The sequence below is a fragment of the Stegostoma tigrinum genome, chromosome 2, assembly GCF_030684315.1.
Source record: "Stegostoma tigrinum isolate sSteTig4 chromosome 2, sSteTig4.hap1, whole genome shotgun sequence".
In the NCBI taxonomy this organism is placed as follows: Eukaryota; Metazoa; Chordata; class Chondrichthyes; order Orectolobiformes; family Stegostomatidae; genus Stegostoma; species Stegostoma tigrinum.
Genome location: NC_081355.1, coordinates 106,229,912 through 106,249,332, shown reverse-complemented (window position 1 = coordinate 106,249,332; position 19,421 = coordinate 106,229,912). Strand labels below are relative to the sequence as shown.

The 19,421-nt window shown below is 41.5% G+C and overlaps 1 protein-coding gene across 6 annotated transcripts in view; it reads right to left on the bottom strand.

Moving 5' to 3' along the window:
• Nucleotides 1-19,421, bottom strand: part of kat2b (K(lysine) acetyltransferase 2B) — a 93,227-nt gene that overhangs the window by 16,375 nt on the left and 57,431 nt on the right. For 2 of the 6 annotated variants that reach the window (XM_048550602.2, XM_048550630.2), the window contains exons 16-19: nt 17,704-17,767; nt 17,530-17,614; nt 12,359-12,548; nt 1,930-3,457 (exon numbers count right to left, since the gene is read on the bottom strand). In XM_048550602.2, coding sequence (XP_048406559.1) covers nt 3,415-3,457; nt 12,359-12,548; nt 17,530-17,614; nt 17,704-17,767 — 382 coding nt within the window. In that variant the 3' untranslated portion in view covers nt 1,930-3,414. Of the gene's footprint in view, nt 1-1,929; nt 3,458-8,659; nt 8,748-12,354; nt 12,549-17,529; nt 17,615-17,703; nt 17,768-19,421 lie in introns of those variants that run through there. The other 4 variants (XR_007249530.2, XR_007249532.2, XM_048550607.2 and 1 more) reach the window with 4 other exon arrangements.

The following is a 19,421-nucleotide window of genomic DNA, read 5'->3' as shown; positions in this document are numbered from 1 at the left end:
TTAATTCCAGATTTTTGTTAAATTCAAATCCCACCATCTGTCATGGTGGGATTTGAACTTAGGTGTCTAGAAGAGCACCTGGGTCTCTCGATTGCCCTCAAGTGATCATACCAACTTGTCATTGCCTCCTGCAATATGTGAGTACGCACGTTGAATTGCCTCCTTCATGTTATTGTCTCCCCTGTGACCAGCATGCTGACTCCAATCACCACAAGTGAATTCCCCAACTTTCCAACCTCATCAATGACCCTTGATAACCTTTCACTAATTTTCATTTGATCACTGTGTAGCTCCCAGACTGACTTAACATATTCCTGGGCTGATTGCACTGGGCCTGCAGACAGACCATGGGGCCACTTTCCAGACAGTAGATGTACAGTCCCCTGGATCTTGCCCATCCTAAACAGCTGATGGACCGTTTCTTGGTCTGATTTGCAGGCTGCCCTTGACTTACTGTGCCACTGAATGCTGTCTCCTTTGACCTGAGTGAGGACAACACTCCATAGACCTTGAGACATGGTCATCTAGATCACATGCAGTGTGTTTGTTGCACATGTTGCTAGCACATGACGCAGGTGAGAGATTGGCACAGCATGGTACCTTACAACAACATATCCATCCCCTTGACTGTTGATGGCTGACAACCATGACCAGTTGCCTGGCTTTGTAATGGCACTAAGCAGCAAGGCAAGACAGAGGTACTGTGAGCCTTTAGGTTCTGGTTGACGGAGCAAAAGATAGGGAAGTGAACCACGAACAAATTGGTGCAGGGTCAACAAGATTAACAAAATAAATGTGTGGTTCAAAGATTGTGGGAGCAACTGGTTTGAATTCTTGGGACATTGGCACCAGGACTTGGAAAGTAGGGAGCTGTATAGGTTGGGCTTTAAACGAAATAGTGGGGGATAGATTCAGTTGCATGGAAAAAGTTAAAGGGGTCGGGGGAGGACTCAGCAACTGGGACATGTCTGAACAGATTTAGTAGGCCTTTCTCATACAGGTATTTTTACTGATTTGACCCCCTCACGATGAACATTTCCATTCCAACTTTGAATGGGACACGGGTGTTGGTGGATTCCACATGCTCCTTCTTACAGATCACCCAGCTGCAAACATAGCTGCAGAAGACAGGTAGGCAGCAGGGAATTACAATCCCCTCCACCCACCCATTGCCTGGAAATGTTGATGAAAACTCAGATCTTTGGTTGATTAACTTGTTCAGACATGTTATGACCCCTCTAGAGGAGGTGGGATTTGAACCTGAATCTTCTAGCCCAGTGTAAAATTTTTGACAGTTTTGTCTACAAGCTTAGTACTACCACAAATGGGGACAGTCAGTGTACATCAACCTCTGCTTCATTAAAAATCTCAACTTAGTTATTTAATTGACAATCAGATGAGCAAAGTGTCAAATGTCTTGAAGAAGGCCATATTTACTATTTACACTAACCCAGGCAAAGTTAAATAAGGATAACAAGGTGTGAAGCTGGATGAACATTGCACATGGAATGTGGGCCATTTCCTTATTTAACTTTGTGATCAGAGATAATGGGAACTGCAGATGCTGGAGAATCCAAGATAACAAAGTGTGGAGCTGGATGAACACAGCAGGCCAAGCAGCATCTCAGGAGCACAAAAGCTGACGTTTCGGGCCCAGACCCTTCATCCGAATTTAAACAAAACCATAGGAGATAGCTATTCTCTGCTGCATTCTCAATGGTAGACTAATCAGAGTCCACTTACCAACAAATAAACTCCCTTTTCTCATTTGGTATAAATTATTATTCACTTTGAAGTTTGGTATTCTTGCATTTGTCTTGGTAGGTGAGTGTCTAAATGCTTTGATAGCATGTCTTTGTTTAGCAATGCTCAGGTTCTGTCGTACAAAGCAAGTAACCTAAATGTAGTAATATCTTGTATTCAAGTATATGGTTTTAAAATTACACCATTTATTTTTATCTTGGTACAATATATTAATTTTACAAAGGACATTTGTATAGGCAGCAAATACAAAAGTTTACAAAAAAATCACAAAAGTGAAGTTTACAGTATTGCACAAAATCTACTATTTTCCCCTCAAAATGAATGAAGGAAAAATTTAGAAAACCTCTAAGTTAGTTGCTCAGTTTTAACATTCCAATTCTTTATTTCTGATGATTTTATGAAAAATAAAACAAACATCTTAATTTACTTTGCTTTAGCTACTAAATAAAAGCATTGATGTTAAATGATCTAACTTATTTATGTTCAATATTTGCCAACAATTAAGGCTGGCATTCAAAATATAGGTGGAAAACAAGCTATACAGGCTTGGTTCATAGCATCTTAAGTCTTAGTTTGCTTTGGAATCTTATTTTGATTGAATTACATTCAAATTATGAATATTAACACCAGCTCTTGAATGAACATGAAACATTCCACTAGCCAAATTGTGCATCCAATATATAATTTAACAATAGATGCAAATACTATTTCAATTACAAAGTGCTATTAGAAATTCTACCCATAAAAAATATATAAAAGAAAATGAGAATTATTTTTACCAAGTATACCATAACAATTGTAGCTGATCCAAAAATGGAGTCACCAGTTGAAGCTTATTAAAGATGCTGATGACAATTAATTCCACGTTAATGGAAAGTTCCATGAAAAGAGAAAAATGGATTGTGGGTTAGACCACAGATGGACAATCACATTTGCACAATTTCTTCAGAGTAGTTCTTCTACTTATAGAACAAACTAAAATGGCTTTGGATTTTCAAAAGGTAGAAAACCCCTTCATAACATATAGCACGTAAAATGAAACACGGCACACCTTTTGCTACATCTTATAATAATCAGGAACTCTAATTTGTAACACAAATGCTGTTTACAGCACTTTAAGTTTGGATGTTACATTTCCAAATTGGATTTTACAAACCAAACCTGGAAAGGAATGAAGGGATTTATGGAAATGGTCTGAAAATGAATAGGTGCCTTTAACAAGTAAGGTTAGACGTCAATACAATTAGATCACAGTATTTTAACTACAGTAATGTCAGTAGTTAATGTTATAGTGCAATATTTAAGAAAATAAGACTCAATGAGATGAGATAACAAGGTGTAGAGCTGGATGAGCACTGCAGGCCAAACAGGATCAGAGGAGCAGGAAAGCTGACGTTTTGGGTTGGTTTCTGAAGAAGGGTGCTCTCTGATGAAGGGTCTAGGCCCGAAACGTCAGCTTTTGTGCTCCTGAGATGCTGCTTGGCCTGCTGTGTTCATCCAGCCTCACATTTTATTATCTTGACCCGACACATCAGCTTTCCTGCTCCTCTGATGCTGCTTGGCCTGCTGTGTTCATCCAGCTCTACACCTTGTTATTTCAGATTCTCCAGCATCAGCAGTTCCCACTATCTCAATGAGATGAGCTTTTTCTCACATAATTGTTGCAATATCTTTAAATTTAGGAAAAACTGCTCTAAAGGAAGATAAGCATAACTTTCAATCAGGAACTTGTATCATTTTCATATCATTTGTATCACTTATTTGAATACACACTAAATGTACAGACTATGTACAGACCAGGATAAATGAAGTACAGTGACAGCTTGTGCAATCCTAACTCAGCGTTGTAAGGATATGAATTTTCCTTCAAATAAATTGCTATACTTTTGTCTACTTATGTCCTGATAACTTAAAATACCCTTTGAAAACAAATCATTTGGGCAGACTGCTGCTAATGACCACTTAGCTACTCACACAATATTATTTAGTCACTTAAAATATTTATTATTTGAGCTACAAGGGGAAAGCATAATTACACTAATATATTTCCCAAGTAAATGGGTTTTGGTTTTGTCTGGCATAACATTATAGTCGAATTAGCATTTTATCTATTCTTATCATGTATAAAACATGCCGTTCACCTGTGTCAGCTATACAGTCTTCATTTGCCACTAGGTGAACTGCTCATTGCTCATTTGGAAAGTTGACACAGATTCAGTGGGCATATGTCCTCCTTCTGCACTGTAACAATTCTGTGATTTTGTAATTGACTTGGGACAAACAAACAATCTGGATTTATGAAATGTTACATTATACGGGTGACCAACCTGCCCACTCCCCCTAGATCTTTCCATTCTCTCCTCACTGAGTCAATCTAGCAAGAATTCTACACAGCATAAATGCCAGCATTATTGACATGAATGGGAATTCCAGGATCAAAGTTTCTACATGACTGTCAAGGCTTTGCATTGTATTGCATAAAACTATAAACATTTGAACAACCTTGTTCTTTTAAGTATACATCTGTGAATTACTATTCTTTTTCAACAAAATTATACCAGGCATCAATACAAAGAGGATGTGCTGGAGGTCTTCAAAACATAAAGGTAGATAAATCTCCAGGACCTGACTAAGTGACTAGGACGTTGCGGTAAATTAGGGAGGAAATTGTGGGGCCCCTAGCAAAAATATTTCTGTCATCTACAAACATGGGTGAAGTACCAGAGGACTGCAGCATGGCTAATGTGCTATTGCAAAGTAAGGCAAAGCCTGGAGACTATAGACCTGTGAGTCTGACATCGGTGGTGAGTAAGTTGTTGGAGGGAATTCTGAAAGGTAGGATTTACATGCATTTGGAGAGGCAAGGACTGATTAGGGACTGTCAGCATGGTTTTGTGCGAGGACTAATAAGTAGAGTGAGATCACATGGGATCCAAGGTGAGGTTGCCAATTGGATACAAAATTAGCTTGATGGTAAGAGACAGAGGGTGGTGGTGGAGAGTTGTTTTTCAGACTGGAGGCCTGTAACCAGCAGTGTTCCATAGGGCTTGGTACTGAGTCCACATTTGTTTATCATTTATATAAATTATTTGAATGAGAATGTGGAAGGCATGGTTAGTAAGTTTGCAGATAACATCAAAATTGGTGGTATAGTGGACAATGAAGAAGATTATCTAAGATTACAAAGGGATCTTGATCAATTGGGTCAGTGAGCTGAGGAATGGCCGGTGGAGTTTACTTTGGATAAATGTGAGAGATTGCATTTTGGTAATACAGGGACAGGACTTATACAATTAACGGTAAGGTACTGGGTAGTTTGGTAGAACAGACAGACTTAGGGATTCAGGTAAATAATTATTTGAAATTTGTGGCACAGGTAGGCACGGTAGTCTTGAAGACATTCAGTTGGCTTGCCTTCATTGCTCAGTCCTTTGAGAATCAGAGTTGTGACATCATTTTAAGATTGTACAGGACATTAGAGAGGCCTCTTCTGGAGTACAATGTCCAGTTGTGGTCACCCTGTTATTGTTAAACTGGAGAGGATTCAGAAAAAAATTTATCAGAATGTTGCTGGGAATGGAGGATTTGAGACATTAAAAAAACATGAAAGACCGGATTGGACTGAGGGGTCTGTTTCTATGCTGTATGACTCTAAATAAAAGGGAACTATTTAACAAAGAAATTAGGAAATCTGGATGTAAAGCTAACTACAGAATGAAGAGATTGAACAAACCTCTTTTTGGAAAAAATAAGAGGATCCTGAGGGGAATTAATAGAGCAGATGTGAAGATGTTTCCACTTGCAGGGAAAGCTAGAACCAGGCAACACCATTTAGAATTAAGAAACAATTTTATTCTCTCAGAAAGTTATTAGATTTTGGAGTTATCTTCCCTAGATTGGTGGTACTGAAAGTTTAATTTAAGGTTGAGTACAGGTTGACTGAGAACTAAACACGTTAGGTCTTTATTCTCCAGCATTTGCAGTTCACATCATCTCTGGTCTTTATTCATTAGAGTTGAGAAGAATGAGGGGCAATCTTATTGAAACGTACAAAGATTCTGAAGAGGCCTGACACAGTAGGTATTGAGAAGATGTTTCTACTTGTGGGGAACTTCAAACTAGAGAATTAGAGACTAAGGGGACACTCGTTAAAACTGAGATGCAAAGGAATGCAGAGGGTAGTGAATAATTGGAATTATATACCCAGAGGGTGTGGAGGTTGAGCACTGAAAATTTTAAAGGCGAGGTAGATAGATTTTTGAAATAACAAGGAGTTGAGGGTAATAAGGAGCTGACACTAGCAACCAGTTGAGACTCAAGGCAGATAAGCCATTATCTTATGGAATGGCAGGTCAGGCTTGAGGGGCTGAATGGCCTATTCCTGATCCTAGCTTGTATGATTGTATGCATGCAAGGTTTTATTTTTATTGAAAGTGCCAAGAATTTACTGAATTGATTTAAGACACAGACATTGTATGTGATTCCTCCTTTCCCTCACATAGCTGCCACTGTTTGGGTTGTAATAAGAAATGAGTTGCAGAGAAAATCAAATGTAATGGGATAAGATTACATTCTAGAACTCATGTGTTGAATTAAATTATTCTCTGGTTTTGGTGAGCAACAAGTATAAAAGGACTAGCTTAAAAACAATTGAATCCTCACTAAACAAATATATTTTAACCTCAAATTATAAAACCAAATCTTTTTCGCTGAAGAAATGCATCTGAATGGTAATAAAAAAAAGTTGATTTTAGGAAGCTAATGTCAAAATGTTTGCAGTTCACAGGGGAATGTGACTTAAAAGTATTATCTGAACTCAGGGTGGGCAGGCAATGTGCTGCTGGGGCACATCAGAATGCTGCATTGGTTTCTCCAAATGAGAACAAAGGAAGGTCATCTTTGTGATTGTTTAAAGTTTAAACTGCTTAGGCATTTAGAACCAAAGTGGAGACAGGAATGGGACAATTTATTGGTTCACTGGAACTAAACAAGTCAGATGTCCCTTTGATGGGGACTTTGCCACTCAGCAGACCCAATGGAAATTTGATTGACATGAGGCCAAAATACTGTGTCAGATGCTGGTACTCTTGGCCAAGCTGCCAACTCTGCAGATTCCAGCTATAAGTCAATAGGTTGGTCGCAAGCTAAAATGGTAACACAAAGGTAAAAGCCCAGGCAGATACTACAGATCTTGGACGAGCACCCCCTGACCTCATGGAAATATAGGAAAATTTAGTTTTTGGATGCTCATTGTTTAGAATAAACTGCTATTCAACTAAGGTTCATACTGTTCCGAGGAAAGGTCACTGGGCCAGAAATGTCAACTTTGCTTCTTCCTTCACAGATGCTGTCAGACCTGCTGAGCTTTTCCAGCAACTTTGTTTTTGTTCCATGTGTAAAGTGCACACTGCCCTTGGCTGGGCATTCTGATCACTTAGTGATGGTTTGCAGTGAGGAAGGGTTAAATTCTCAGTGATCAGGACATTATGTCCTTTCCCACCAAAGGTTTGGGGGTGATCTCATAGGAGCAGCATGATGGCTCAATGGTTAACATAGTGCCAGGGATCTGGGTTTGATTCCAGCCTTGGGTGACTGTGTGCAATGTGCAAGTTGTCCCCGTGTCCACATGGGCTTCGGTCGGGTGTTCTGGTTTCCTCCCACAGTCCAATGATATGCAAGTTAGATGGATTAGCCATAGTAAAATATGGAGTTATGGAATGTGGGGTGGCGCTAGATCTGGATGGGATGATCTTCAGAGGGTTGGTACAGACTTGATGGGCTGAATGGCTTTTTTTGCACTGTAGGAATTCTCTGGTCCATTGGGTACAGGGCATCAAAATCCATCTTCTTCCACATCATCGCATTTCTTTAATTCTGCAAATAGTTTATCATAGAACCTTCACTGTATGGAAGCAGGCCCATTTGGACCATCAGGTCTACACTGACCCTCTGAACAGTATCCCACCCAGACCAACCCCCCCACCCTATCCCTTTCCCATGGCCAATCAACCCAACTCGCACATCTCTGAACCAGAGCACTTGGAGGGAACCCACCTGGACACAGGGAGAATTTGCAAACTCCACAAAGTCGCCCCAAGGCTGGAACTGAACCCAGGTCCCTGGTGCTGTGCGGCAGCAGTGCTAACCACTGAGCCACCGTGCCGCCTGTTTTTTTAAATGTCTCCCAATGAGTCCATAGAATCATTGAATCCCTACAGTGTGGAAGCAGGCCATTTAGTTTCACAGTATCTAAACATTCTCTTTTAGTTGTTTGAAATCCTCTCCGTTTATAGAAAAAAACAAGATATGCCATTCGAGATAATGGGAACTGCAGATGCTGGAGATTCCAAGATAATAAAATGTGAGGCTGGATGAACACAGCAGGCCAAGCAGCATCTCAGGAGCACAGGAGTGCTCCTGAGATGCTGCTTGGCCTGCTGTGTTCATCCAGCCTCACATTTTATTATCTAAGATATGCCATTCTCTGTCTTCATAGAATAAAAATTAAAAGCAGGATGATAATTCTTTTGAAGAGAAAGGAAAACTAGCCTAAATCATTTTATTTCCGAGGAATATAGTAGTTATTATTATGGTCTTCAATTCAAGATTTTAGATTGAATATTTGCAACAATAAAGCAAAGTATGTCTACCATGGGAATGCAAACTGCCAAAGAATGGTGAGTGAGTATTAACATGCTCTAGATACAAATGTTCATCTCTGGATTAAATACTACCATCTTATCTGAAGATACAAACTGCCACAAAATGTTAGTAATGTGTAATTTGCTACATGCACTTCTAATCAGATATTAATTATAACAGAAAAGGTTCTTAAGTATTCTAGCTAATTTCATACTTATCTTTTAGGCTGATTAATCTAAGATGCAAAACTCACCAGCCGAATTTGGCAGTTCCAACCTTAACAGCGCAGAAAATTCATTGAATCAAATCATCTCATCCCTGAAAAAGGCTGAATAAGCAAGCTGAGATAGAAAATGACTCCCTCAATGTACATAGTGAAAGAAGGTCATACATTAAATTTCACCCCACAGTAACTGGATATTAAATAACTTGAACTATTTTAAAATGTATATTGTTTCAATTACAAAACTTGAAATTACATTGTACAGAATGTCTCTTTTAAAGACTGTATTTGACTTGGGTCCAGCTGACAACTGAGACCTTCAGAAAATTCAAGCTTCAGACTGAAATTATTGAGAAATTCACAGTTTGTATTTATTTGGATGTGAAGTAAGTACATTCCACAACCAGGTTTTGTAGAACCCATATTTTCTATGCTATGCTGCTGTTCTGGATCCAAAATAGCACTTGCACTGTGGGCAGCCTGCCTACAGCTGTAATACACACCATTTGGTGAAGTTGTTAGCACATTAGCTGGAAATATGTTCCTAAAGTATGCAGAGTAAGCAGAACCTGACCTCGGTCAGCACATAACTGACTTGACTCTTGTGTGCCGTTTCCAAGCCAAGTGCTCCAGTTCTTCTTTTAAAATTAACCTACATTTCTAATCAATCTATTCAGAGAAGTTATTTCACACCTCTGGAGCAGGTGGGACCTGAACTCAGGTCTCTCAGTCCAGGAGTAATTATGCTACCACTGCACTACAAGAGCCTCAGTCCTCCAGATCTTCATCTTGTACAGCTGAGCATGCTCATCAGGGCACCTCCCCTAGTGCTACTTAAGAGTATTGTCATCTACTTTCAAGTTGACTGCTGCTTGATTATATTCTTCTGGCGGTTACTGAGTTAGTATTTGTTTGTTCTGTGAGTTAAATTTAGTAGAGTCTACAGGATGTTGTGCAGTAAGTGGGAAAAACCTTGGTCCTCACTTCAAGGGTTCTGTTCACTCTGCATGTTCTTTAGCTACGGACGAAGACAAGCTGCTCAACCAATGAGGAACAGTCCAGATTTATCCAGGGATTTAAGAAGTTAAATAATTATCCTACTCAACTTCATCTGAGAATAGTACATGTGAAGCTTCTGTTTCACTAAGGATGTACTCATTTGAAATCCGTCTTTTACTGCTGGCAGAACAGAGAGCAGCTTGCGAGCAGCACTGGGGCTGTAATAGGGTCTCCTTTCAGGCTGGAGCGGGGACATCCTTGACAACACGAGAGCACAATCATTGTCAGCAGGTACATGGTAGGTAAGGGCAGAATGAAGGAGGAGACAACCTACTCATTCCCTTCATTCATGCTATCTTTATCAGCTTATCTGACTGCAGTATCACTGAACATGTCCCCAATTCACCACATGACAATGTAATATCTCTTTTATGAACTATTACAGTCTTAGCACCAGTGCTGAAATAAATGCTGACATGAAAAAAAAACAAGCCAAATTTATCATGCAATATTGGACAAATTGTATACAAGAAATTACTGAACTTAGTGCATTATCTTCGCACCTGTTGTTCTTGTGCTTTTGCCTCACCTAATGTCCCAATGCTGTGCTGCCCCACTGGCTGTAGCATGCCCAGCAGAAGACAGCTACCTTTTACTAAGATGGCTTTGCAGGATGAACTTGCACAACTGTAGGCGCAGAAGGCCTGACTTCAGACAGAATCTACATGGCATGATGACAGCATGTGGGCTAGCTGATGGGCAAAAGCAAGGAGCAGCAGGGGAGAGAGGACAATTACAATCATCCTGAGAGGACAGCATGGTTAGTGCTCCACAGCATCACTACACTTCCCTACAATAGTATCTCATTAATCTTCTTAATTTGCTGTACTGCAGATTGCTGTTTTTGAGAGATCCTATAAGCTACTTTGACTGTAGATATCCTCAGTCATAATGCAGCATGTGTGACATCTCAGTTTAGAGATACCCTGCAGCACTCAGATATTGCAGATCCCCTTGCTTTTGCAGCTATGAAAGCTGAGACATTAGCTATAAGCTGCTGCACCATAGTTGGCTCTTTAAGTGTTTGCATGCAGGTGACCACCACTTTCCAAAGGGCCACGCCTACTCATTTCCCATTGCATACAAATGTTTTTAAGCATACCTCTAAAACAGGTACTTCCTACATCAAAGCAAGTGATGCAGGGCAGTGGTGGGGCCGAGATTGGAGACATGAAGGGCACATAATTAGACCGGGTGATGGCTTATTGAAACATCACCTCTTTCTCCCCTGCACCAGAATTAACTTCTGGGCAAGAAGGTTAATCTTCCTGATGCCAGTTGACATGAGATGTGACTCACGGTCGATACAGATTTGTTGGTAGGTGAAATTAAATCCTCTGGTCTTGACCACATATGAGGTCATTAGAATTCCTTCATGGCCTCGAAGGCCACACTGTCTACTGGCACCAATGGCTATCTGCTCCCATTGCCTTCAAACAGCTTTTCAGCAAAGCTTCCTGGACCCCCCATTCACCACCCTCCAAACCGCTCCCCCCATGGGGTACAGGTCCTTGTTGGTTTTGATCACCTCATCCCCAAAGTTTCAGCATCAGCAAACCTTGCAACACATTTTAAAACATGTTGTGCAAATACAGATCAGATGCTCTTCCCCTACCACTGACAGCCAAAAATCATTTCCCCCTTAAGAGGGGACCCCACAAAACCTCAGACCCTCTGTCCAGATACACAGTCACTTAGGGAACTGGCCCTTTAGAGCTGTGTTTACTGGTAAGCTACAGTTAAAATTATTTGAAGCTCAGAAGCAACTTGGAAGTTATAAGATGCATCACTATCCCCACTTCTATTTTTGGGGCTATGAGATATTGTCCTACTAGGATCATGCATGAGAAGCAATGCATAAGGCCCCTCAAGTGTGTGTGAAATTCTACTGAGTAAAAAACTTTGCATCCCTTCAGCTAAGTGCAGCAGGAAGATTTGAGCAGCTTATCCTTCCAAGTACACTGTAACTGTGAGGGTCTTGGCTTGTGGTGATCTCGAGCTCACTGAGAAGAATTCACAACCTGAATGAATTCCATCAGCAATCTGGGTTAATTGTCAACAGCATGAAAGTAGTCCAGACTTGTCTGGATTGGTATTGCTTCACTCAATAAGCCACAGATGCAGAAAAGTCTTTCATCGTTGTGATTAATTACAACCTCCTCCGAGAAGTAAAATAATCAGCTGACTGATAAACAACTAAAAAGTATGGGTTTGAACACTTACTAAGCAATCACCAGAAGCTCACACAAAAACTTATGAACACATTGTCATCAGCCTCCTGAGTCAGTGTGAAAACACACTGTACCCTATTCAGGTGGTCAGACATGTGGAGTTTCACATTAAATCAATATAATCACTGAACTATGGATATGTGGGCATGCGTTCACATGCCTACGTTCCAAATACTGACTGTTTAGAGCAGAATATATCCCAGATCTCACTGCTCTTTCGTTCTGAGAAAGGATTTTTGCAGAAAAGCCCTGTGTGCAAAACTAATCCAACCTGTCTCGAATTGCAACTGGTTGCACGAAGAATCTTCCACAAAATCTCAAGCAGCCAGTTTCTAGAGCTACCAGAAGCATTGCGATAGACCTTCTATAAGACTATACAGTACATTAAACTAGCATAAACTAGTCAGAGCACCACAAGAAAATAAAATTATGAATTTACTTGTCTATCAGTCCAGCTTCTTTAATTTTACTGTAAAAATTTTTTTCCAAGATGTTGGCACACTTGAAGTATTCGCTCTCTGGAGGGTTATATTCACGACAGTTGGTGAAGATACGTTGCATGTCAGCCATGAACAACTTTTTGGTCACGTAATAGCGGTTCTTGACACGTTCACTCATTGTTTTCAAATCTGTGAATCAATTGCACCCAAGAAATGTTAAAGGAAATCATTCTTTTTGCATAAATATATATAGGGAATGAATGTGTATTTAGAATAATTGCTGCCCATTTTCATAACGTAACATTTTAAGAGGAGCAGGCCGTAAGGACCCTTCAACCTATTTCGCCATTCAATAAGATCATGGCTGAACTTCTTTACCAATGACAATTTCCCATCCAATCCTCAAATCCCTTGATTCCTTTAATGCCAAAAATAAACCAATTTCAATGTTGAACATGTTCAATGAGTGAGCATCCACAGCCCCCTTGAATAAAGAATTCTAAAAGTTCACACCTTCCGAGTTAAACATTTCTCCTCATCTATGGCCTAAATGATCGACCCCTATTCTCAGATCTCGAGTCTCTCATTATCAAACCTGTCATACCATCTAATAATTTTATGTTTCTATGAAATCATTTCTCATCCTTTTTAATTCCAGGTCTATTCAATATCATCCCAATCTACTCAAGGCCCTCTTTATAGGACAATCTTGTCATTCCAATAATCAATCCAATAAACCTTTGTTGAATTCCTCTAAGGAAGCAATTCTTAGTACGGCAATGTAAGCAAAACTGTGCATACTCCAGGAGCTGGATTACTTGCCAAAGGCCAGGTTCCCACACCACAGTATAAATGTCAGAGGTGAACCCACCTTCACTTTGAAACGAGGCAAAACATCTTTCCAACACAAGGAGCAAGTCCTGTGCCATTGTGGAGCTGGCTAATTGGAGGCGAGCAGCTCTGCACTGCACCATGAGTGAGTGTCTGTGTGTGTGTGTGTCTGTGTGCATGCACGTGAATGGCAGTCTCTGATTGGCACAGGCGTTACTATTCTCCCTTCATTAACCAGTAGCACAAGCCAAAGTCATATACAGTTGTAATAAGAGTGGAAAAAAAGAATTAGGTTAGAAGAAATGATTTCAGGAATCAAGAGGAAGAAATGAAACATAGAAATATAAACAAAAGGAACAGGACAATGAAATTTAGCCATTCAAGCTTGTTCTTTAGCTCTAAGATATATATCTAACTCTTTCTTGAAACCATTCAACATTTTGACTTTCTGTAGTAGCAAATTTCACAGGCTCACCATTCTCTGGGTAAAGAAATTTCTCCTAATTTCAGTTCTAAATAGCCAACTCCATGTCCTTAAACTCTAATACTTGGTTCTGGACTCCTTAGTCATTGGGGACATTCGTCCTGTGTTTACATCTGTCTAATCCTGTGAAAATTTTATAGGTTTCTGTGCGATTACCCCTCATTCTTCTAAATTCCAGTAAATATAAATCATAACAACTCCACAGTCTTGCTTCATATGCTAATCCTGCCATCCCAGGAATCAAACTTTGTTGAATTCCGTCCATAGCCAAAACATCCTCTGATAAGGAGGCCAAAACTGCACACAATAGTACAAATGCAGTCAAAGACACCCAGGTATTATTATACTTCCTCTTCTCCCAACCTATTTCCATTCAGATAATAATCTGCCTTTCTTTTTTGGCTACCCAAGTGGATAACCTCACACCATACTTCAGCCCTGTCATGCAGGGTGAATGCGTCAGTGGTAAATTTTTGAGGTTCAAGGAGTTCAACTCAGATTATAAACTGGTGGTTGACCTACTGACACCGTGATGCATCAGGGAGGATGGATCGCAGGTTTCCTGGATTCTTTTACCAGAAGGGTCATACTGTTTAGGATCAGAGATAATGGGAACTGCAGATGCTGGAGATTCCAAGATAATAAAATGTGAGGCTGGATGAACACAGCAGGCCAAGCAGCATCTCAGGAGCACAAAAGCTGACGTTTCGGGCCTAGACCCTTCATCAGAGAGGGGGATGGGGGGAGGGAACTGGAATAAATAGGGAGAGAGGGGGAGGCGGACTGAAGATGGAGAGTAAAGAAGATAGGTGGAGAGAGTGTAGGTGGGGAGGTAGGGAGGGGATAGGTCAGTCCAGGGAAGACGGACAGGTCAAGGAGGTGGGATGAGGTTAGTAGGTAGCGGGGGGTGCGGCTTGGGGTGGGAGGAAGGGATGGGTGAGAGGAAGAACCGGTTAGGGAGGCAGAGACAGGTTGGACTGGTTTTGGGATGCAGTGGGTGGGGGGGGAAGAGCTGGGCTGGTTGTGTGGTGCAGTGGGGGGAGGGGACGAACTGGGCTGGTTGAGGGATGCAGTAGGGGAAGGGGAGATTTTGAAACTGGTGAAGTCCACATTGATACCATATGGCTGCAGGGTTCCCAGGCGGAATATGAGTTGCTGTTCCTGCAACCTTCGGGTGGCATCATTGTGGCAGTGCAGGAGGCCCATGATGGACATGCCTCCTGCACTGCCACAATGATGCCACCCGAAGGTTGCAGGAACAGCAACTCATATTCCGCCTGGGAACCCTGCAGCCATATGGTATCAATGTGGACTTCACCAGTTTCAAAATCTCCCCTTCCCCTACTGCATCCCTCAACCAGCCCAGTTCGTCCCCTCCCCCCACTGCACCACACAACCAGCCCAGCTCTTCCCCCCCGCCCACTGCATCCCAAAACCAGTCCAACCTGTCTCTGCCTCCCTAACCGGTTCTTCCTCTCACCCATCCCTTCCTCCCACCCCAAGCCGCACCCCCCGCTACCTACTAACCTCATCCCACCTCCTTGACCTGTCCGTCTTCCCTGGACTGACCTATCCCCTCCCTACCTCCCCACCTATCTTCTTTACTCTCCATCTTCAGTCCGCCTCCCCCTCTCTCCCTATTTATTCCAGTTCCCTCCCCCCATCCCCCTCTCTGATGAAGGGTCTAGGCCCGAAACGTCAGCTTTTGTGCTCCTGAGATGCTGCTTGGCCTGCTGTGTTCATCCAGCCTCACATTTTATTATACTGTTTAGGATAGTGTTTTCTGATTTGGTCAGTATTTGGGGACAGGAGATGTGACTGCGAGTCATGAAGGAAATGGCACAGAGAGGGCAGGAATCTCAACCTTTGCAATTGTCCCATGGATTTGAGGTTGTTTCAGGCTGGTTTGGATAAGAATGAGGGCTGCAGGGTAGATGATCCAACTGATCATGACACCGTAGCACAGGATGCCATTCAAGTTGAGGGAGCAAAAAGGAATGTAGTAATGGTGAAGAATATCTGATTAAGAGGGACTGACACCATGCTCTGCAGCATACAGTGAGGGGTCCAAATGGCTGTGTTGTCTGCCTGCTGACAGGATTTGGGGCTTCTGATCAGGACTGGAAAGGGGGAAGATCCAGTCACTATGTCCAATGTGCTCTGCCTATGTTGTTGGTAAGAGGTCCTACATAGTCAATATGAGGAGAGATGCAGCAAATTAAAGAGATGAACATAGGAGTCAAAGACTGTTTTGGGCAAAATGTGTTCCGCTGGCAGTATTTGGAAAAGTGGGGTCTGTAGTGGGGGTGGGGGTGCATGTGGAGTGTGGTTCTATTAGCTAATGCACAGTACTAGTACAATCGAAAGGGATAACCTAAGATGAGGAAGCCTTTTACTGTTTGGCATACCGATAGTCATGTTTGGTTGTTTCATCAGATTGACACCTCATTTTTAGGTATTCCTGCAGCTGTCCCTGACATGGCCTCCTGCATTCTTCACTGAATCGGGGTTGACCTCCTGGTTCAGTGGGAATGGTTGACTGAGGAATATACCAGGCTTTGAGGTTGCAGATTGTGTTGGAGTACAATTCTATCTGTGATAGAATGCCCACAGCATACATGGATGCCCAGGATGAGTTGAGTCGCTAGATCCGTTCAAAGTAGATCCCATCCAATACGATGATAGTGCCACACGATATGATGTAACGCGAGTGTATTCTCAGTTGAAGATGGGACTTTGTCTCCAGGAAGACTGTGTGGCAGTTACTCTTACAAATATTGTCATGGACAGATGCATCTGTGGCAGGCATACTGGTGAGGATGAAGCCAAGTATGCTTTTCCTTTTAGATTAGATTAGATTCCCTACAGTGTTGAAACAGGCCATTCGGCCCAACAAGTCCACAGCGCCCCTTGAAGCATCCCACCCAGACCCACCCCCTATAATCCATACGCCCCTGAACACTACAGGCAATTGAGCATGGCTGATCCACCTAGCCTGCACATCTTTGGACTGTGGGAGGAAACTGGAGCACCCGGAGGAAACCCACGCAGACACGGGGAGAATGTTTTGGTTGACTTCTTCATAACTTCTGCAGATCCAACCAGGCAGCAATGCACTTTAGTGTAGTAAAGTAAACCTCTGGCTGATTACCACTTACTACCTCTCCCTTGACTGATGAATCAGTGCTCATTTTGAACACTGGCAGGAAGGGTGGCAAGGGTGCAGAGTGTACTCTGGGTGGAGGACTTCAGTGTTCAATACTAAAGATGGCTTAGCAGCAGCATTACTGACCATGGCCAGGTGTCGCTTGCTGGCCACCACATTTTGCCATACCTAGCTGCCTTTGAGAAGGTGGTAGTGAGCTGCCTTCTTGAACCACTGCAGTCCACCTGCTGGGGATTAACCCACAATGACATTCGGAGGGAATTATCGAGACCTTGACCCAGTGACAGTGAAGGAACGGTAATATATTTCCAACTCAGGACAGTGGGTGGCTTGGAGGGGATCTTGAAGGTGGTGGTGTTTCCATGTATCATTTCTTGTCATTCACAGAATGGCCAAGATTTATTGCTCATTCGTAAATTCCCATCTAAAAGGGCAGTTAAGAGTCAACTACATTGCTGTTTATGTGGAGTAACAAGTCAGATGGCAGTTCTTTTCTCCCTTCCCGAAAGGTCATTAATGAACTGCGCAGCCATTGTCCTTTTAGATTGAAGTGGTTGTGGGTTTAGAAGGTGCTATCTTCCACTAGTAAGTTTTCAAGGCAAATCAGTAACATTTTTTTGCAATTTAATATAAAGGTCACTTTTAGGTCAGACTCGTCATTGAAGCTTAAGGAAATAAATCTTACGTACCCATTGGAAAGCGAATGACTTCATAATAACCAGGGGCTTCAGTTTTCTTAACCGGTTCCATGAACGGCCAAGCACTTTGGTGACTCTGTTAATTGAAAACAATTTAACTTTTGCCACGAGAAACTAAAAATCTGATATGATAAGTAACGTGTGAAGATCAGAGTCACTGTTTACCTTCACTTGCTGCAGGATGGTTTTTAAGATATTGTAAAGCTGGTCAGGGTCTTTGGAGTCTTTCCTGAAACAAAGCAGCCAAATTTCATTTTTTAAATAACCTGTATTAGAATCTCTTAATTCAACTGTTCAGAGTTACTAGACCAAATAAAAAGCAAAAATGGTTCTAAGTGATCAAACTAAGTTCAAAACAACACACTCTCTGTTTTTTGTAATTAGTGCATGTTTACTGAATTACCCTCTTACAAGAAAGTCACAAAAATACTGAATGCACAGCAATTTTTTCCTTTTGAACATATTAACAAACCCATGTACAAGATTTCACTGAGTGGAAATTAAAACTTACACAGATTCTAACAGTGGGAAGTCTAATATTTGAACACATACTGGAAGTCTAAGTGACTTATCGCAACAAGATGATGTATCCAGTTCTGCATTTCATCTTGTAAAGTAAATGGCTTATTCTGCAGTGACAAGCCAATGGACATTATTAAAATGACATGCATTATTTTTGACACAATGCTCAGAAACTACGTCTGTCAGCATATATGTTATATAGTGTAACTCAACCAGATATCATGTTGATGCCATTGTGACCAATGTAACCACACTAACTACATTGACGCAAACAATTTAGCATCAGTTAACTATGACACTGGAGAGTATCACAGCTGTGACAGTGAATTAAAAATGTCCCAACAAACCCCCTTTCTCGTCAAAGCATTTTGCAGCATCTGCTGCAAGGGCGCTTTGATGGTGTAGCACGGGAAAATACTCAAGACAATTTTGCAGCTCTCCAGTCCCCTCATCCATCGCAATGGGTGAAACTGCAATGAGCAGTGATATTCTTTTATGATGTCAACAGTAGACACTGCCAAAAATACAGCAAACCAGAGCCTTCCAGTGAGGTAAATCAAGGTTTGCTCAATTATTTTTGTTTTAAAAGATGAAAGAGAAATACTGAGGAGATAAATTACTGGTGGACATTGAAAACTTTCAGACTGGACAAATAACTCACAAGTGGGGCTCACCTCAAACAGGTGGTGGAATTTACTCATTAAATTCAAAAACAGGAGAGTTGCCAGGACGGAAGCCCATGGCCTACTAAGGTGACGAGCGCACTTCATCTTGCAGCAATTAGATAGCTAATTGGTAGTGGGTCGCATTCTGATGGGATTAAGACTCTGCATCAATGACCACCCTCCTATGCTTGGTTCAGACCCTCGACTATGAACAGATTAATGAAGGTTATTCTCAGTGCTCGTAGATTAAGGATAAAGCCCGACCCCCAGTTTTCCACTGTTTGATGTCTGTTTTGACAGAAATAGGGTCTAAAATGGAGCCTTACATATACCAATAATTGCATATTTTCACACTGGAGATAGATGAGGTTTGTGTGTACGTGGGTAGAGATTCCAATTTAGTACCTTTCAAATCTATGGTGCTGAAACTTGGACACCTTGTGGATGTTACACTAAGGCTGCAGAACAACATCAACAATGCTGTCTTTGAAGATCTTGTGGATCAAATAGGAGGACAAAAATAAAGTTATCCAAGATACAAACACACCAAATATAGAGATCATCAATCTCTCATCAGTTGAGATGGAAGGGGCATATTGGCAGAATGTTTCACTCAAGACTGCCCAAATACGTGCTCTACTCAAATCAATGCCATGGAATGTGTCCCCATTGGAGACAAAGGAAATGTTCAAAGAA